Raw genomic sequence first — 22,210 nt, 5'->3', positions numbered from 1 at the left:
AACACCACAGAAGCGCTTCACAGGAGGCTCCCAAGCACTGAGGATGTCACCTAGACAGGGGACGAAACATTTGCAACAAAAACTTCCAGCTCGGCGAACGGGACAATTGTTCTATCACAAAAGTTTAACATGAATAAAAAATTTAAAATCACAGAATTGTTATAGGTGCAGAAGGAGGTCATTCAGCCTATTGCTCTTGCACTGGTTCTATGACCTAGTGCCATTCTCCTACCTTTTCCCTATATCACTGCACACAACTTCTATCCAAATAATCATCCAATCCCTTCTTGAATGCCTCAATTGAATCTGCCTTCACAACATTTCAAGACGGTGCATTCCATACCCTAACTATTTGCTATGTGAAAATGTTTTTCTCACTTTCGTTCTCTTTCACTTACACATCACTTTAAATCTATGTTCTCTAATTCTTTTTACTTTTACGAATGGAAACAGCTTCTCCCCATCAAATGTATCTAGTCCGCTCATGATTTTGAAAACTTCTATCAAATCTCTTCTCAGCTTTCTTTTCTCCATGGATAATAGTTTCAGCTTCTTCAATCTATCCTCGTAACTGAATTTTCTTATTCTTGTAATCTTTCTTGTAAATTGCTTCTGCACTCTCTCCAATGTGTTCATATCTTTTCGACAACTTGGCATCCACAATTGTACATAATATTCCAGCTGATATCTAACAAGTGTCTAACATAAGTTCATCATCACCTCTCTGCTCTTGTACTCTATGCCCATATTAATGAAGTCGAGAACACTGCATGATTTACTAACCGTTCTTTCCAGCTGTCCTGTGCATGGCTTATGCACATATGCACCCAGGTCTCTCTGCTCCTCAACCTCCTTTAGAATTGAATCCCCTATCTTATATTGTCTTTCAACGCTCTTTCAATGCTCTTTCGAGCAATGTGCATCACATCACTCTTCTCTGCGTTGAGCCTCATGCACCAGCTGTATGTCCAATCCAACAACTTCTCAATGTCCTTTTGGATTTTCAGTAACCTCCTTACAGTTTAAAATTCTTCCAAATTTAATGTCATCTGGCAACTTTAAAATTGCCCCACACACCAAGATCCAAATCATTAAATAGATATCAGGAAAAGCAAAGGTCCGACTACCAATCCCTCAGGACCTCCATACACTTTCCTCCAGCCCAAAACATATTCTCTGTACTGTGTTTCCTATCACTCAGTCAATTTTGTATCCACATTACTACTGACCCTGTAGCCATGAGAAGTAACTTTCCTCACAGGTCTGTTGTGTGGCACTGTATCAATACCTTCTGGAAATCCATATATACTATAACAACATTATCCTCATTAGCCCGTTCTATTTTCTATTACCTCTTTAAAATACTCCAGCAAATTAATCAAACATGATATTTCCTTTAGGAATCTGCGCTGGCTCATCCTAATTAACTCATCTGTCCCCATGTTATTACAAATTCTATCCCAAGTAATGATTTGGAGGTGCCGGTGTTTGACTAGGATGTACTAAATTAAAAATCACACAACACCATGTTATAGTCCAACAGGTTTATTTGGAAGCACTAGCTTTCAAAGCGCTTGGTGTTGTGTGATTTTTAACTTTGTATATCCCAAGTAATTGTTTCTGGAAATTTTCCTCCCAATGTAATTAAACTAACTGGTCTGTAACTGCTGAGATTATCCTTATAACTTTTCTTGATCAAGACTGTAATGTTTTCAACCCTCAAGTCTTTTGCATTTCCTCTGGATCCAGGGTAGACTGTCAGATTATGGCCAGTGCCCTGCAATTTCTGTCCTCACTTCCTTCAAAATCCTTGACTATCTTGTCTTATCCTGCTGCCTTGTCAAATTTAATTATGAACAATCTATCCAATCTATACTATACCCTCATTAATCTTGCACCCTTTTCATAACAGAGTTTCTTCCTTTGGGTAGCATCCTCCTCTTTGTCAAAGTAGCTGCAAAGTATTAATTTAACACCTCAGGTATACCCCAGCCTCCACATTTAAATCCCCTTTCTGGTTTCTGAATGGCCCTACTCCTCCTTTAACCATTCTCTTAGTGTTTACATGCCTATAGAAGACTTTGGGATTTCTCTTTATTTTAGCCGTTAATCTTTTCTCATAGTTCCTTTTTCCTTCTTTTATTTGCTTTTTCAGCTTCTGCTAAACCTTCAATATTCCCACTGATACTTGATTGTTAACTTCCACTTCCTTTGTCACCCAGGGAACTCTAAATTTGTTTGTCCTACATTTTCCATTAAAGAAAATATACCTCAACTGTACCCAAACCATCTGCTCTTTGAAGATTGCCCATTAATAACTTATTATTTTCTACTTACTATTATTAATCACTTACTATTCCGATCAACCCTGGTCAGCTCTGTTCTTGCCCCTTAAAGTCAGCTCTCCACCTATTGATTTTTCTTACACTGAACCTTACAATACAATGATCACTGTCTCTTAAATGTTCCCACACTGCCACTTGATCTATTTTGCCCATCTGATTGCCAAGGAACAGGTCCAACAATACATACTTCCTGGTTGTAAGAAACTCTCCCAAATACAATCTGTATTTACTCTGTGCTGCCCCTTTCACGACCATTATCTTAGTCTATACTTGTGTAATTGAAGTCCCCCATTGTAACTACATCATTATGTTGGCATTTCTCATTAATTTCCCTGTAGATTTGCTCCTCAGCATCCTTTCCATAGTCATTGGTCTATAAGCTACACCTAACAATGGTAATTGCACACAAATTTTATTCTGTAGAACTTGCCAAATTTACTTTTTGTTTAACCGTCTGGGACATGTTCCTTCTCCAGCACTGCAATGCCCTACCTAACCAACATTAATACTCCTCCTCCTTCTTCTATCTTTCCTGAATAATTTATATCCAGGAATATTCAACATCCAGTCATGCACTTTCTTGAGCCAGGTCTCCATCATCGCCACATTATAATTCCATATTCATGGTCTGTAATTCCCCAACTTTATTTGTGATATTTCTTATATTTACGTATGTACAGTTCCACTCTTTGTTGGTCTTCCTTTCTTTCTTCCCTACTCTGACTTCACCTAATAACTTTTTATTCTCTATGTTAGTGTCAGCTGCATCGCCAAGTATTTTGCAAGTCCTGGCATTCTCCTTTGTGCCCAAACCTCTGCCAAATATCTATTACAAACTATTGCACTATGTTAAAACAATAACCTTGAGATGGTAACTGAAAATTCTAATATGATACATTGACTGCAAAATATACCTGAAATTGCATTTGATACTATTCTCACATCTAATATTTCAAAAGATTTTCTTAAGCAGAGAAACCGACTGATTTTGGACATACTATGTTAAAATTAAAAACAGAAACATTTAATTATACAACTGTACTAGCTATTTATATAATTGCAGCGGTTAAGGAAAAACAAAAGAACGGAAGGGAAGATGAATTTGGAAGCTGTTAATCAAAACAGGTCATAAATAAACTATTACTAACCCACAAAACAATGCTACTCAAACCCAAAACACCCCTCCCCCTTCCTTTTAGATACTGTTGACCATGTATAAAGGCAGTAAAGCATGTCTGTTTGAAGATAAAAATAAAGGTTGGGATCTTTTGTTTGGAGAAATACTACTTTTTCAACTTTAAGGCAAATTCTTCTGGAAAATAGCATTGGCTAAGACTGGGTATTAATGCAATTTATACATTTATTAAAGTGACCAGATTTGTATGTACTATTTTTAGGACTTTGTCTACAACAAAGGAAAAAGTCTTCAATTTGTTACTAAGCCAATTTACCCTAAAATTATTGCCAAGTTTAGAAGAGAAAGCTGTCCATTTTTGATGCTTTCTAAATATTTATTGCACCGTTCGTTTTCATTCATCTCACTTAATTATGCACCGTGATGTCAATTTATTTAACTATTCATAGCTGCTTCATCAATGATCTGCACTGCATCATAAAGCTAGAAGTGACGTTGTGTGCACACTGTCCAGCACCATTCACAACTCCTCAGATACTGAAGCAGTGCATGTCCATATGCAGCAAGACTTGGATGTGGACATGGACTGGGAAGTGGTAACACTTGTACCACAAGTGTGAGGCAATGAACCATCTCTAACAAACGTGAATATAAATATCACCGCTTGAAGTTCAATAGCATTACCTTTGTTGAATTCCCCCACTCTATCAACCTCCTGGAGCTAGTCATTGAGTAGAAACTGATTTGGACCAGTTATATAAATACTGCGGCTACAAGAGCAAGTCAGAGGCTAGGAATTTTACATTGAGTAAAGCACTTCCTGATACCCTAATATGTATCCACAATCCACGAGGCACAAGTCAGGATAATGATGGAACACTGTCCACTTACCTGAATGAGTGCAGCTCCAACAACATTCAAAAAGCTTGACATCATCCAGTACAAAACAGTCCACTTCATTCACACCATATCCACCAAGTTCAACATTCACACCGTTCACCAATGCACAATAGCAATATTCACCATATACATGGTGGACTGTAGGAACTTACCAAGTCTCTTGACTACACTTTTTAAATCTCTAACCTCTACTGCCTGAAAGACCAACCAGCAGATGCATGGGAACACCATCAGTTAAAAGTCCCCCTCCAAACCACTCACCATCCTCATTCTTTCACTCTCACTGAGTCAAAATCCTGAAACTCTCTTCCTAATAGCATTGTGGATGTCCTTGTAACCCAAGTACTGCAGTGAGTGAAGAGGTCAATTCACACGACATCCAGAGAGCAATTAGGAATTAGACTTCTGAATGGACTTCTCAAATTTTAAATTTAATGTTGATCTTGCTTTTTGTGCACCTTCTCTGCAGCTGTGCATTGAATTATTTGTTCTGTTCTATTACTCTTATGCAGTTTGTTTGGCATGATCTGCTGTACTGCACGCAAAACAAAATTTTTCACTGTACTGTATCTAGGTACATGTGACAATAACAAATCAAATCAAATCAAATCAAAAATCTTGCCTAACTAGTGACACTCATATCCTATTAATGAGAAAAAATTGAATCATCTGCAATGAGTAAGAAAAACACTTTTTTTCAAGAATTAATTCAAAACATAACTGGGCAAAATTCTTTTTAAAAAAATTCTGTCATTTGAAATACAAAGAAATCTAAGAGAATAGTTTTGCAAATTTCTTGAAGTAGAAATGTGAGCTAGTTTGACCTCAAAAAGAGGTCAAAAAATTAGGGTTCATTTCTAGAAGAGCAGAATTGAAAACATTAAACTTCTGCAGAAACTCAGTGCACCCCATTTAAATACTGTGATTGGTTCAGGTCTCCAAACTGCAGAACATACAGGGACAATACCAGAACTGAAAGGTTATAACTACGAATTAGCTGAAGCCCTTTCATCTGAAAAGCGAAGGTTGATGGCTAACCTAATAGAGTTCTTTAAAATTATGAAGGAGGTTGACAGAATAGATAAAAGGTTCTTTTCACATGGGAGTTCAAAACAAAGAGCTTAAGTACAAGGAGGAGATTCTGCACAATGAGTGCATCCGTGTCTCTGAGCCAGGGCAATTTGGATTTAAGTCCCACTCAAGGAACTGAGCTCCACGGACGGTCCACTGCTCATATCATAGTCTAACAGGTTGTTTATCAGTCTGTAGATCTTTCCAATGTGCCTATTTCAAAAAGCAACAGTGGGAGTGTCTCCTGGACAGCTGTGCTTGACATGAAGTGGCTCCCCTCAAGCTATACCCTCGAAGGACAGTTTTTCCTGAAACAATTTGCAAGTCTAACTACAGAAACAGATTTAAGCATGTGTTGTCTGCCTTATATGTCTTAGGGGAACAGAGTTGAGAAGAAGAAAAATAAATAATTTTAATTAAATTCAATCTAAAATTTGAGAGAAATCTCCTTATTCAGGGAGAGTGTTTAGAATGTGGAACTTGTTATATCATAGAGAAGTTGTGGTAAATAGCATTGGGGCATTGAAGGGAAAGATGGCTAAGTACAGAAGAGATAACAGATTAGAAGGATACTCCTATAAAATTAGATTACGAATAGAGTTGGAGGAGGCTCTTATAAAGCATAAATACTGGTACAGTCCAATTAGGCTGAATAGCTTGCATACGCTATAAATTCTATGTAATCTCCACTCATTGAACAATGTAATCTGTACCTCAGTGTAAATTGATGTCAATCATGGAAACACTCTAGAAGGTTGTGGGTTCAAGCCCCACTCAAGGGCTTGAGCTCAAAAATCAAAGCTGATAATTCAATGCAGTAGTGACGGAGTGCTTCAATGTTGAAGGTGGTGACTTTTGAGATCATTAAACTGAGGCTGTGCATGCCTCTTAAGGTGGGTGTAATAGATCAAATGACACTATTTTGAAGAACAACAGAGGAATTATCTCCTGTTTCCTGGTCAACATTTATTCCACTATCAACCATCATCAAGTGATTAGGTTATCATGGAATTAGGCCTAGACTAGGAAATTCCAGCCACCTGGAGCTGCCTGTGAATCGGAGCTGGCAGCTCCAGTTCTCAGTTTTGCTGCTGCAAGGAAAACATCCCTTCAACTTCCAGGATGAAGGACTGCTAACAGGAAGGTTCTGGTTAAGGACAGTGGGGTGCGTTTATACAATGCCGTTCAGCCCATCGTGTCTGCACCAAACCTCTGAAGAGCATCCCACCCAGACCCAACCCACCATCCTATCCCCATAATCTTGCATTTACCATGGCTAATCTACTTAGCCTGCACATCCCTAGATACTACAGGGCAATTTAGCCCTGCACATCTTTGGGACTGTGGGAAGAAACCAGAACACCCGGTGGAAATCCCTGCAGATATCGGGAGAACATGCGAACTCCATTCAGACAGCCACCCAAGTGTGGAACCAAATCTAGGTCCCTGATGCTGAGGCAACAGTGCTAACCACTGAGCCATTTCAGCACCCATGGGTTGGGTGTCCTTCAGCTCAAACTGTGGAGAGGGATTAGGGTAGTCAGAGGCAAGGGTAAAATGGCAGTTCTCAACAGCCATAATGTCTGTCATGTACAAATCATTGCTGATCGAACATATCTCCCCGACCCACAACTGACAACTGTTGTGGGTCTGCACCACTCCAAAATAGGTAGGACTTGAATCTGAGCCTCATGGTCCCACTTGGAGCTGAAATAGCAGCCCAGGCATGATAAGCACTTTAAGTGGTTGCTTGATTACTTATAGTTCTCAAGTGGAGCAGGGCAGGAAGGCTAAGCTTGGGTCTTCCCACCCAGAACTTAATTAAGGCAAAGGTAAAGGGGTGTTGGGTTTTGATATACATTTTCTAGTTGAGCAACACACGTCTGGAGCTGATGGGATTTGAACCTAGGTCTCCTGGTCCAGGAGGCAGTGATACTATCACTGCACCACAAGAGTACTAATGGGATTTAGGTCACCACCTTTCCTCATTGCGTTTACATCACACCACCAGGTCTACACTGGTGCCCATAAGATTGTGCTCCAAGTCCTTCCTTATGGTAAGGGGTGATCTACTGAAGTCTTCAAAATATTAACAGGGAAAAGGCAGGATAGATAAAGACAAACCATTTCCACTGGTTGGAGATTCTAGAACTAGGGGGAATAGTTTGAAAATAGATTGTTTAGGACAAATGTTAGGAAGCACATTACACACAAAGAATGGTAGGTGTTTGGAACTCTCTTCCTCTTCCTCAAATGACAGTAGGTACTGGATCAGTTGTTAATTTTAAAGCTGAGATGAATAAATTTGTTCAGCAAATGTATTAAGGGATATGGGCCAAAGGCAGGGTTATGGAGTTAGGTCACATAGCAGCCATGATCTCATTAGCAGAACAGGCTCAACAGGTAAATGGCCTACTCGTGTTTCTCTGTAATCAAATCAAACAAGTATATGTGCATGCATTACTTGCTCATCCAATCACATAATCCTGCTTAAACACCTCTCATAAATTTCTTCCTGCTCATTGTCACATACACAATATATACATTTCTTAAAACAGAGAATCACAGTTAGTTAATTACTAAATCAGTCTATTTCAACTTTTTGACTAAGTAGAAGTGTCCCATTTCATTATCTAATTTTTAAAAAAATATTCTAACACATATCATTCCAATAGAAAACTACTGAACAAATGACCGGACCAAGAAACAATTTCTTAATATGTCTATGTTTCCTGCCTTGTTTATCTCATGACGGTCTTCATCTCCTTGCTTTTAAAATGCTTCCTACCCTGTTCCTTTTCTGTGCATTCTCAGATTCTTAAATAATATGGTTTATATTTGAAATCTTTCTAGTTCTGTCAAAAGATGCGAAGCTCTTTATGCTGTGTTATACAGCATATTCCCAGATACTTGTTTCTCATGAGTGAAAATTCATCCAAAACCTGCACATTCAGGTTTTAGGGTTAGGTACTGAAAGTATGTCCATAATGTCACAAACATATGTGGCTGCTCCATAGGTATTAGTACTCCCTTAAAAGCTGCCTGTTAGTTTAGTTTTAATCAAGTAGATAGGTTTGTTTTGGTAGAGTAGTGGGTGGTTTAGTAACAATGGTACTATGTCGTGGCCTTGTTCTTTGTACTGTTTTTTTTTCTGTTTTGATGGCTTTTTTTAAATATATAAATGTTTTGTAAAAGATTTAAAAAAGCTTTTCAATAAAAATATTTATTTTAAAAAGCTGTCTGTTACAGTCTACACAAAACGAAAAGGAAAGCAATAACTCTGGAAACACTCAGCACTGCCCACCGATATAGTAGCTTATAAATATATAGTATCAGTCTGTACAAGGATGCATAAGTCATGCAAAAATCAAGCTAAAAGATAAAATATTGAGAAGAATGGCTATATGTTTAAGTGGAAATTCAGGAGGTAGTTATACTCCTTAGGTTAGGAAGTGGTACATGTCTAGTTAGTAGTCAGGAACAGGGAATTTTACTGAGAGACAGGCTAATAAAGGAACTCCAGGTGCATTGCTGAGGAGCATCAGCCTTCACCCCATTTTAACAGGTAAGAGGTTATTTTTGCCTGTGTATATGAAGTGTCTGCAGGGATGTTTTAGTAAACTGTCCACAAGACAACAGTACAGCAGGCTATTTAAATGAAAGAGATGAATAGGAATAAGAACATAAAGTTCTGGATAAACTCAAGAGTTCTGCCAACCTGTTGGGATAGAAACATTTCATTTTCACATTTCAAGCCCAATATGACTCATCTTTGAATTGAGGAAAACTGGAAATGTGACAGGCTTTATGCTATACAAAGAAATGGGGACAACCCAGTGGAACAAAAGGGAAGGTCAGGAAAAGGTTCGGATCAGAAACCAGGAGGAGTAAGCCATTCAGCCCTTTGATCCTACAGCCTCATTCAATGTGATTGTGGCTGATTCTTACCTCAACACCATTTTCCTGCTTTCCCTTGAAACTCCTTGATGTTCCATTTTAATATCTAAAAATATCAATCATCTTCTTGAATAAGTTCAATGGTCTGGCCTACACGGCCTTTTGTGGTAGTGAGTTCCAGAGTTTGACCACTCTCTGAGTGAAGCAACGTTTCCTCATCTCAGTCCTAAATGGCCGAATCTATATCCTGAGACTGTAACCCCAGCTTCTAGACTCCCAAACCAGGAATGACATCCTCCCTGCACCTATTCTGTCTAGCTATTAAAACTTAATACATTTCAATGAGATCCTCTATCAATCTTCTATTCTAGTGAATACTGGCTCAATTGAACCAATTTCTCCTCATATAACAGACCTGCCAGCCCCGGTCATCAGACTAGAGAACATCTGCTGCATTCCCTCTCTGGCAAGTCTATTTTCTCTTAGGTAGGTAGACCAAAACTGCACTCCAGGTGGGGTCTTACCAAGGCCATGTATAACTCCAGTAAAACATTACTACTTGATTCAAATCCTCATGCAATGAAGGCTAACAAACCATTTGCCTTCCTAACTGCTTGCTGCACCTTCTTACTTACTTGCATTGACTGTATACAGGTACACCTAGATCTCTTTGTATATCACATTCCTCAACAAATTACCATTTAAACAAAACTGTTTTTCAAACCAGTATATAACTTTACATTTAGCCATGTTACACTGCATGTGCCATTTTTGCCTATACACTCAACTTGTCTGTATTACTCAAAACCTCAACTCAAAATCCCACCTAGTTTTAAATGTTCAGCCAAATTGGAAATACTGCATTTGGTTCCCTCATCCAAATTATTTATTTATATCATGAATAGCTGCAACCTAAGCACTAACCCCTGCAGTAAACCACTTGTCGCTGTCTGCCACCCAGAAGTAGACACATTTCATCCCACGCTGCTTCCTGTCTATGAGAACCTATTCTCAATCCATGTCAGTAGATTGTTCCCAATTCCAGTGTGTTGAAAGTGTATTGATTAGCTTTTTATGTAGAAACTTATCAAGTCTTCTTGAAATCCAAACATACCACATCCACTGGTTCTCCTTATCTATTTTTCCAGCTACATCCACAAAACTCCTCAGTAGATTTATTAAGCATGATTTCCTTGTCATCAACTTGTGGTAACTTTGTTTAATCCAGTTAATGCTTACCAAATGTTTTATAATTGACTAGTATTTCCCCACTTCTGACATTAGGTTAACTGGTGTGTAATTCTCTTTTTTTTCAGTCTCTTCCTTTTTAAAATAGTGAGGTTAAATTTGTTATGGTTGACTCTGCTCCAGAGCTTGTAGAATTTTGTAAGGTGGCAACCAATACATCAAGTATTTCCAGGGCACTTCCTTTAGTACTCTGGGGTACAGGTTGTCAGGCTTTGGGGGTTTGTCAGCCTTTAACCCCATTAACTTGTCTAGCACCATTTTTTTTTCACAAATACTGATTTTCTTCAATTCCTCTGTCACACAAGACCTCTGGTTCCCTAAATTTTCCAGGAAATTATCTGTGTTCTCTTTTTGTGAAGGCAGAACAAACTGTATTCAATTCTTCAGCCAATTCTTTGTTCCCCATTATGATTTAACCCATTTCTGACTGTAAAGGACCTACATTTGTCTTCACTAATCTTTTCTTCTTCACATTTTTAGAAGCTTTTAGTCTTTTTTTATGTTCCTTGCAAGTTTCCTCTCATGCTTTATTTTCCCCTTTCTGATCAATCTTTTTTATTGTCTGTTGTTGAATTCTAGATTGTTCCCAGTCCTCAGGCTTCCACTGCAACTGACCATGTTTCTGATTTAAATCGCAGTCTAGATCTTCCACTTGCAATATCAACACTAATCATAGGAAACATATGATTAAAAGTACCTTCATGCTCCACTCCAGGTAACGAGAGATCTTCTGTGCCTTGCCATAAAACTTTTCCTGTTTCTGCATCACGGAGATTCATCCAGTTACTGATGAATTAGAATTGTTAAGTAAACAGCAGCTGAGTATATCAAGTATCTAATTTTTCTTGAAAAAATCTCATTAGTACTGTTCTTGAAACAAACTGCTTACACAGGGTCAAATTTTCCAATACAATTTGTTATTTTTAACATAATAGTTTTAAAATCTAGGGTCTTCTCCCATAACGACGCATAAGAAAAACTACTTCACAGGTTGTATTAACAGGTTTTAGAAACAACCAATATAAATAGTAAAATATGAGTTTTACTTTAATTATTTTTGTACAAGAGTTCAGATTTTAATAAAGATGTTCAAACTTCCCAGTGGTAAAATGTCACACATTAAGAACTACAATACAGTTATAATTGTTCAAATGATAATAAAATTGCATTTATTAAGCATAATCACTTCACTATCAAGAAAAGCAAATCCGGTTATATAAAAAAAGCACAACAGCCTAATTGCACAGTGACATTCTGTATATGATAATGCGATGACGAATTGCAAGTTCTAGTTTTAGAAGGGGGCTAAGGGAGGTAGAGCTATACTCCAAGTGAGGAACAGATTATTTCAATTATTTGAAAATTAATTCTCATTGTTTGAGGTTCACCAATTGTAACATTTCCTTGGAAAGTTATATTTTCATCAATAATATTTTTCACTTAAAAATATAAAATTAAATGAACAAAACAAATAAATAGTGCTATTTCTAAACAGAATCAAAAGGTTTTATTCATGTGTTGTTAGAAAGGGAAACCTTGAGGACACTATTCTGACGTAAAGACCAAAGGTTCTAAGGTTGTGAGGGGAGGGAGAGAATTGTGTCATTTGCTGAATTGTACAAACTGGAGCTAGATGGGCACCGTGGTGCACAAAGCACATATGAGCAATAACATCCAGGTGGAAGAGACACCACACATAGAATCTTTCTGGGCTAGAGAGGACATGATTGCAAACCAATTCTATACATCAATCAAATAATCGAGGAGACCACAGAACCAACTTTCAGAAGCAGGATAACGTAAGAGACAAATCAAACACTTGGTTCAATGGATAACCTGCTTCAACAATTATGGGCTCTGACTAAGGTTTTAAGAGTGCACTTTTGGCTTGGTTTGTGATTTGACACAGCCAGAAACCATTCTCTCTAGCCTGAAGACTGGTCAATTTCAGGTTAATACAAAATGTCGATCAAGGTCAGACCTTTACTTTGCACTTTACAGTCATTGTGATTTCTATAGAACAGCAAAGTACAGAAATGGAAACTTATGCAACCACCATCAGTTTTTCTGATCCCTGGGTTGGCTGAACAAAGTGTAGTAAAATTCAGAGAAGGAACCCTCTGATTTATCTCTGAATGCCAGCATTATTTTTTTTCCTCCCCACCAAGTGATCACTGCCCTGCTCTATCTGTTACTCTTCCTAGACTGTTCAATCTATGAGGAGATGATACAGTCTAAGGCAGAACCATCATGACCCAAAACATTTTAGGTTTAGGGAGACTATTAAGCGATTATATTCAGAATTTCAGCAGCCATTCAACTCACCTATCACTGAGGTTGCACTTCGCAGCTGCACCAGAGTAGGAAGAGAACTTACAGTAGAACTATTAAGGTTCTTGTGGCATAGTGGTATTGTCCCTACTCCTAGACCAGGAATCCCACATTAAAGTCCCACCTGCTCCAGAAGTGTGTAATAACATCTCTGAACAGACTGATTAGAAATCAAAAAAGTAGCCGTTAAGGTTAAGCATCAGTGCAAAGAAGTTTCATATTTGCTGGCTGTCATTTTTTCAGATTACTTTGACTGCAGGTAAAAGACAGAAAATGATAACAGGAAAATGGTGGAACTGGTGGTCATTTTGACTGTGCTCTTTTAAAGAAAAGCCTTTGAAATGAATGAGAGTAGTGAACTTTCCAGTGGGTCTTCAGTCTCGAAAAAGAAAGCATATGACATTGTCTACCAGTCTAATGGTAGAGGACATGCCTCAAAAGTGCTCTTCAATTAGATGGCACCTAGCATTCTCTTTGGTGCGGTCAGGGTATCTAAATCTAAGACCTAAATTGTTTGTTCATTAAATTCTTGGTGGCAGAATGCCTCTGATTAGGTGACGAAGGGTCACTGGACTTGAAACGTTAACTGTATTTCATGCAACAGATACTGCCAGAACAGCTGAGTTTCTCCAGCACTTTCTGTTTTCGTCTCATTGTATAAGTGTTCAGCTGGTGCCTGATGGATTCTTGGGGAAGTCATGAGCAATGACATCAGGGTATTCTTTGTCACATAGGAAAAGATGACTTAGAAGTAAGGCTAGGTCATTTTGTCCTTTGAGCCTTTAGTAAGATCATGATCTGCTCTGTTTTCCTGTCTACACCCCAGTAGTGAAGTCCAATGGCTTTGGAAGTTTCACCAAGCAATGTGGAAGATTACAATGCCTGGACGACCCAGACTTGCCAAAAGCAAAAGAGTTGAGAAAGAGTCAGGCAGGGTGGAGGTACTGGGCATGACATGATCAAATCTGGAGCGCTCTTCAGAAGACTTCTGGAGCCTATATGTAGTTCCACAGCTGGCTGGGTACCTCCTGGCAAAATCCACTCTCCTTTTGTGGTAGGAGCACCTGGAATGTGTGCCAGGCTACCACCCCACTGTTGCCTGAGGACCAATGCAATGCTGGTGTGTGCGCTCTACAGCAGACACTATGGGGGTTGGAACTGACTCTCCATGGCAGCTACTAATCTGTCCATGGATGCAGCCAGAGATTGCAAGCTTGAAGCAGCTGTATTTCCATAGCATAGCTACAATTCTATGACTTCTTGCCATTGCCACCTACACATCTGTCTGCTGCTCCTGTTCCTTCCTATGCCATTGGATGGAGTTCTTAGTAGCCTTGGGTGCGTCTTCCTCAGCCTACTGAGGAGCTGTCGCAGTATGGTACATAACAACTTGTGCTCCCAGATTTTTTAAACATGGCGTTCCCAATGAGGTGTGTCAGTATTTGAGCTGGAGGGGGGGAAAGGTATAGGAGGCTGCCTTGCCAATTTTTCCTCCAAGACTTCAAACCTCTTCTGCACAGATTGAGGAGATGACTTCTGGCAGAGCAGCCCCTTACTCTACCAGGACCATGAAAATCCTGCAAGACACAAAGGAGAGAAGAATCATAGTCAATAGTCAGAAGCAGTGTGCAATGACTGTCGCTGACAGCAGTGTTATTGCAAGAGTTGCAATTAAATGAAGAATGGTACTCAGCTGCCGGACATGTGGTCCCAATCTTTTCCTACAAGAGGCAGGATTCTCTCCATGGTGAGTGAGGAGATTTATGATGGACACCCCTCTAGACCCTTTATGCCCAATTGTGGGCGGTTTCTTCCTGGAATCAGAGAAAGGGAGAGATTGAGTGAGATGAAAATTGGTGACACAAGTGCTGGTACAAGGGTTTGAAAATTGATTAGGTGTCTTAGGTGAGTGATGAGGCAACGCAGATGCCATACAAGAAAGTTGAGAGTGAGTGACACACAATGTTGTATACAATAGTAAGAACATGACAGAGGAAGTGGTGGAGGCTAGGTGGGAGTTAGGTGCAGTGGCAAACATAGAGTAAGTGTGAGCTGGCAGAGTGAAGAATGTGGAACTTCACCTGGTGGAGTGGTGAAGGCCACTGACCTTCTTACGGCATTGCTAGCCATTCCTCCAGGCCATGGACATTGCACGGAACTGAGTGGCAACCTTGGCTCAGCTCCGGGGATCTGATGGTGTGGCCTCCTCAGCTGGTCATCTGGGAAAAGGATTCTCCACCTCTGCACCACCTCATCCACTAGGACCTTCAGTATCAGTTGGAGAACTTTAGTGCCATTTTTCCCTTCTCCAACAACTTTTGAATGAATGTCCGTCACTGAGCAGGGTAGCTTCGGAATGCTCGTGCTTATCTACATGTAAAGCACTCTTTTAAATAAGGTGCGGGTGCCAGGCATGCTAGAGTTTCATGTGACATGTTTTTTCAGAATGGGAAATGAGAAGATGAGCTAGAATCAGGCAAGGCGGCACCAGAAAGGTGGGATTCATAGTTTATGAGCTACATTTGGTAAGATACAGCAAGAACTCCTCCATGAACATCAACAAAGCTGCACTTTGCCAAAAACAAACATTAGATTTGGCCTCTGACTCCTCTCATCCGTTGCAGTCTCAATTTTTATGCCACTGGAAATACTAAGTGCTACTGCAACCTTGACTACAAAGACAATGCAATCTGGCTATGCTGCCAGCTCTGACACTTAATCCTATATAGCTACAGATATTTGTGATGACCTCCTTGGTAAACCTCAGATTCTTAAAGATGCAAGTTACTCATGCTTTATTGCCCATCCCTAGTTGTCCCTGAGATGCTGGTGTGCTGCCTTCTTGAACCATTGCAATCCAATGTCACCACGAAGGGAGTTCCAGAATAATGACCCAGCGACACCGAAGGAACAATGATGTATTTCCAAGCAAGGACAGTAAGTGGCTTGGAGGTGAACTTGCAGGTGGAGTTGCCATATATGGGCTGCCTTTGCTCTTTGGATTACAGTGGTTGTGGATTTGGAACATGCTGCATAAGGGCTCTTCAGCGACATGTGAAAATTTTATTTTTTATTAGTAATTCTGAAAAACAACAACAACTTTCAACAAGTGGTTGTAATAATGAAAAGGTTGTTAATTAAAGCATTATCCACCAAAATGTCACACCAAAATGCCTCTTTAAAAATAACAAGCAGAGAATCCAATAATTAATCAACCTCATTACATTTGCCTGGCAGCCATTACATGCATATGGTTCAATGATTCTGACAAGGCAACATCTTAAACTACATGTGTTCTAGACTACAGATTTAATTTAAGACCCATCATGTTCTACCTCAGAGACTCCTTAAGAAATAAATAATCCAACAAAAGTAGCCATCCCTTTTCAACATTGGTAGCAGCATCAGACAATGGAAGGGAGAATCATATTCAAGGAAAATGGCTTCAAGTTCTCACATTTCGTTTCCTTTGCTTCATAGGCATTGCTTTGATTAATTACTTTTCATAATTAGCACTCTCCAGAATTTCAGTGAGGTAGTGAAGAAATTGAACAGAAATTGAAATTTAAAAACAGGACTTGCTGCAAAGAGAAAACAGAAGATGCTCAATTTTAATTGACTAACTACTATATTTAGTTTCAGGATTGAAGAGAAACAATAACTCAAGTAGAAAATTTCCAAGTAGGAATCATAATTCACAATAAAATAGAAAAGAGAAGTCATAAATGGTAAAAATCTGACACAAGGCCAAAAAATAGAGATACACAGCAGGGTATTCAGCAACTCTTAGGTATAGGCAGATAATAATGTTTCAAAGGTGCATCTTTCACCAGAACTGAAAGGACAATGTATATCTCCCAGATTGGTTATAATGAAAAATCCAAATCCAAAAATAATAACTGCCTTCTTCCCTCAATCCTGATTTAGTTCACTTCGCCTTTGTAATCCTGCTTCACCTGAAGGTTACAGTTATGACTCCTTGTGTGACCCAACAGATCAGTTTAACTATATGAACCGTCCCGGAATTTAAAAAGTATGAATTATTTAAGGATGGAAAAGCTTGAAGAGAAAGGGAAGAGCAATGCCACAGATGACAATGTAAAAGAAGAGGATTCTGAGGCTACTTAAAATTACATCCCACTCGATCCTATAACAGTTTAATCCTACATTAAAAAATGTAGATTAAAAAAGAAATGAATAAGAATGTTGAACAATTCAAAGTTTTCATGTTACAGATATTCTTTAATACACTCAGTCCCCATTATCCATGAGGGATTGGTTGCATGGACTTCATATAGGTAACAAAAAGATGTTATACCACAAAGCTGTGCGCGATCGGTTTACTGAGGACAATAAAAAAAAGATGAAGGTAGGGAGCAGACCTCGCAAGTACATAAATCCATGGGTAGCAAATCAATGGATAACGACAACTGAGTATACATTCACATCTACTCAAGTTGATCTACTAATAATCTTCAGTCTTAAATGGCAGCTGAACACAACAAAAGGGATGTAGTCCAAACACTTCTCTGATTTCACAAAACATTAGTTTCTGACATCGCCTGGTACTCACTGTCTGTAGCAGCTGTTCAATGCACCATGTAGACATGTAATATCAGCAAACACTACCTAAAGTTTCCATTATTGTGTAAGCTCAAATGAAGAAAACTGGTTGCCTGTCTTCTGTAAATGCATGTCATGTTTTAAATATAAACCAGAACGCAAAATTTCTGATGACTTTATAGCTCATTGATTCTGATCGGGTAATGCTGAAGACACTGACTACTTCTTTCAAAATTATTTAAATATTTGAATACCTTAAAGTATTTTTAAAATCGAGAATCAATGTGGTATGTTTTTCAGTTTTCAAAAGACAATTAAAATTATATACTTGCAAATTTAAATACATTTTGCACATCATATAAATTTATTGCCCTCAATGTTAGCTCTATGCTTTAGCTGAATCTTTCAAATTTCTCCTCCCAGCTTCACTGATGTCTTTTCAGAGCTCATCATGTATGAGCAAACCACTTTTGGCCCTGTATATACTAACAGCTAGCTAAGTAACTACTCTCCCAAGCCCCATACTGATTTACACCACAAATTGATTACTTTCCTCAGGTACTGTTGCCTTCTTTTTCAAAACTGCTATAATCACTCTGCTCAAAATACCCACACTTAACCCCGTTGTTCTTGAAAACCTACAACTTCACTGCTAATCTCGCTTTCCTTTTCAAAGTCTTTGAACACTTCCCAAAAGTAATACCAATCTTCCTACAATTACATGTTTAAATTTAAAAATCAGGGTTTGCATCTGTCACATGACTGAGCTTGGAGATAGCACTGGGAGTCATGGAGCTCTCACCAAGTTAGAACATCTTTATTCCTCCTCTAGTTGGCTTGATTCCACTCTTACAGTTCTCACAGAGGGATTGCAACTTGTAAAAAATTATTTGATCATGGGATGTGGGCATGCTTTTGGGGCTTCATTTATTGGCCATCCCTAATTGACCTTGAGAAGCTGGTAATGAGTTGCCTTCTTGAACTGCAGTTAGTTTGATGTACAGTAATTCCATAATGCAATGGTTACATTCTTCTACAACCCTGTGTAATAGAAAGATTGCACTTTAGAAACAGCACTTAAAGTGTTGGCGATGTAATCACGTTCCACACAACACGTTTTAAAAGAGCACACTTTAAAAACAGTGTCCCCAATTCGTCAATTGCATTTTTGCGAATTTGCGATAACAAAACATATGCTCTAGCAGAACGATGTGCAAGTATACGATACTGTTAGGGAGGGAATACCAGGTTTTTGACCCAGTGACACTGAAAGAACAACAATATATTTTCAAGTCAAAATGACGAGTGGCTTTTTCACGCCTCAATTTGGAGTCACAGTGGGAACAAGTCACTGCTTTAAGCGTCTATGCAACCCCAGTTGATCACACTATCCTTCTCCTGTGCCTTACTTCCACTATCTAGCTGAGTGGTACTACCTCAGTTGGTTCCACATCTACTCAACCATGTTGATTGATCTCCAAAAATAAAACTTTTCTTTCCACTCTCACATCTTTGCCCTGGAATTACATAAGGATATATCTTTGGTACACTTCTATTGTATACTTCTCTCCTTCCCTCTCAGGAACAATTTCCACATTTCTGGTAAGAATACAGTCAGAGTCATGGAGATGTACAGCATGGAAACAGACCCTTCGGTCCAACTCGTCCATGCCGACCAGATATCTCAATCTAGTCCTTTCTGCCAGTACCTGGCCCATATCTGTCCAAACCCTTCCTGTTCGTATACCCATCCAGATGCCTTTTAAATGTTGCAATTGTACTAGCCTCCACCACTTCCTCTGTCAGCTCATTCCATACATGTACCACCCTCTGTGTGAAAAAGGTGCCCCTTTGGTCTCTTTTATATCTTTCCCCTCTCACTCTGAACCTATGCCCTCTAGTTATGGACTCTCCCACCCCAGGGAAAAGACTTTGTCTACTTATCCTATCCATTATCCTCATGATTTTATAAGACTCTATAAGGTCACCCCTCCCTAGCTCTACCTCGCCACTGTTTCTCTAGATCCCTGAACTGTCTTTGTAAAGTTAGGTAGGAAAGTAAGGAGTGAGAAGGATGCAAGAAGACTGTAATAAGGATGCACAGTCAGTCAGTCAGGTTTACTGAATGAGCATGAATATACAAAATAGAATACAATGTGATGCCATATGAAAATATTTTCTTAGTAGTAAATATGTTAAAAAAAAGCAAAACTTTTTTTAATGGTGAGAAATCGATAAATGCGTGCATTCAGATGAACCTGAGTGTCCATGTACATGAATCCTCGGAACTTAACATGCAGATACCACAAGCAATTAGGAAAAATAAACGATATGTTAGCTTTTGTTACTCAGGTAATGATACAGAAATCTTGGTACAATGACACGAGGCATTCATGATCGCATATCAGAAGTACTCTGTCTTTAGATAACAAAGTATGTAGTGGCCCTGCAGAGAATGCAACAAAGATTCAATACAGGGTGAAAGGCCAATGAACGAAAATATCAATTCTGGCTGGGATTGTATAGGATGACAAAAACTGAGGCAACCTCAGCCTTGGGTAATCATGGAAGTCTCAGGTAGATTCATGTTCAGCAGGAAGGCTTGCAGTTTTTGTTCCAGCAACACCACTGGGAGTGATTGGCCACTGCTCAGGATCTGATGCCTTTCTACAAAATTAGCATTTTGCAGGCAGGGAATAGGTGGGAGGTGAATGCCCTTTAATCAGGTCAAACATAATGGAAGAGCCCCAGATATGCCAGATTGGAATTTCCAGGGCCAATCAAGCACAACCTGATAAGTGTACATGTTTCAGCAGGACAGGGACATCCATGTGCCACAGGGTGTTTGCTTGAAAGCACCCTTTACCGAGCCCACAGGAAAACCATTAAAGCATTGTTAGTGGTCTCCCAATCTGATGAATATACTTGTATACCAGTAGCAGGGGTGTGAGGGACTCCCACAGTCCTTATTTGGCCACCTGTGGGTCTCATACTATCCAATGCAAGTTTCGGCTTGGGCCTCTGCTTTTTCTAGTTTTTATAAATGACTTGGATGAAGAAATGGAAGGATGGGTGAGTACGTTTGCCGATGACACTAGGGTCGGTGGTGTTGTAGATAATGTTGAGGGCTGTTACAGGCTACAACAAGACATTGAGAGGATGCAGAGCTAGGCTGAGAAGTGGCAGATGGAGTTCAACCTGGGATAAATGTGAAGTGATTCATTTTGGAAGGTCAAATTTGAATGCCAAATACAGGGTTAAAGACAGGATTCTTGGCAGTGTGGAGGAAAATTGGATCTTGGGGTCCATGTAAATAGATCCCTCAAAATTATCACCCAAGTTGAGAGGGTTGTTAAGGAGGTGTATGGTGTTTTGGTTTTCATTAACGGGGGTTTGAGTTTAAGAACCACAAGGTTTTGCTGTAACTCTACAAAACCCTGGTTAGACCATACTTAGAATATTGTATCCAGTTCTGGTCACCTCATTATAGGAAGGTTGTAGATGCTTTAGACAGGATGCAGAGTAGATTTACCAGGATGCTGTCTGGATTGGAGGGCTTGTCTTATGAAGAGAGGTTGGGTAAGCTGGGCTTTTCACACCAGAGAGGAGGAGGAAGAGAAGTGACTTGATAGAGGTGTACAAGATATTGAGAGGCATAGATAGAGTAGGTAGCCAGAGACTTTTCCCCAGGGCAGAAATGGCTGTCATGAGGTGTCATAATTTTAAGGTTATTGGAGGAAGGTATAGGGGAGATGTCAGAGGTAGGTTCTTTATGCAAAGAGTGGTGAGTGCATGGAATGCACTGCCAGCAGCAGTAGTAGAGTCGGAGACATTAGGGACACTTAAGCGACTGTTGGACAAGCACATGGACGACAATAAATTGAGGGGTGTGTAGATTATGTTGATCTGAGATTAAGATAAACACTAGGCACAATATCGTGGGGTGAAGGGCCTGTACTGTGCTGAACTGTTCTATGTACGCTCTACTGACCTCAGAACATGCCCCCTAGAGCCCTATAAAATCCTGGCTGGTTTCCTTCTCCTGTTACTACAGGAGTGCTGATTATTTACAGCCTTTTCTTTTTTTTAATGCTTTTCCAGTATTTTGCTTTTGCGTTCACTAGACTATTGCCTGTGATAAGAGAATTGCCCTCCTACAATTCTGGTTATATTCCCAAAATTTAGAAGAAATGAAAGTGATGCAGTTGAAACTACAAACTTCTTAAAAGGATTTGAAATAAGTCCACAAGGGCAGTATCCTGGCACCAAGTCACCCTTTATTTATAGGTGCATAAAACATTATACTGACGCAGCTCGCTCAAAGCTGGATCCTAGAGTGAGCAGAACCTCTAACACTCCTGTGTATATCTGTCAGCCAGATTAACAGGCCCGAATCAGGGAACTCATATTCAATGAGATCCACCTGGCTGACCTCATTCCAATCAGGACATCCCTCCCCTCTAAGGGACACTGGCCTGTTCTTTTTCCTTGCATCGAAAGCATTTCAGAAGAAGCACTGAAGCTGTGACATCCACCATGTCCATCTCATCCTCGAGGTTTCTTTGACACAAGGTGGCAGGGAAGAACCCGCGGCCTCTGAAAGCCTTGCTGGGTGTTCTGAGGGACTGAGTATATTTTGCTCCTGCCCCATTTGAGAAGTTGTAGCTTTTAGGTGGTTCATGTGCTTGTTCAAGATCACCTCTCCTGCCCGAACTTTGTA

The 22,210-nt window shown here is 39.5% G+C and overlaps 1 protein-coding gene across 2 annotated transcripts in view; it reads right to left on the bottom strand.

Moving 5' to 3' along the window:
* pde6d (phosphodiesterase 6D, cGMP-specific, rod, delta) overlaps window positions 1-22,210 on the bottom strand; it is a 64,338-nt gene that overhangs the window by 25,985 nt on the left and 16,143 nt on the right. For both annotated transcript variants that reach the window (XM_043702245.1, XM_043702246.1), the window contains exon 2: window positions 11,294-11,382. In XM_043702245.1, the coding sequence (XP_043558180.1) occupies window positions 11,294-11,382 (89 nt within the window). The remainder of the gene's footprint in view (window positions 1-11,293; window positions 11,383-22,210) is intronic.

The sequence above is a fragment of the Chiloscyllium plagiosum genome, chromosome 13, assembly GCF_004010195.1.
Source record: "Chiloscyllium plagiosum isolate BGI_BamShark_2017 chromosome 13, ASM401019v2, whole genome shotgun sequence".
Classification (NCBI taxonomy): domain Eukaryota; kingdom Metazoa; phylum Chordata; class Chondrichthyes; order Orectolobiformes; family Hemiscylliidae; genus Chiloscyllium; species Chiloscyllium plagiosum.
The sequence above is the reverse complement of the archived record's forward strand: the minus strand, read 5'-3'. Positions and strand labels throughout refer to the sequence as shown.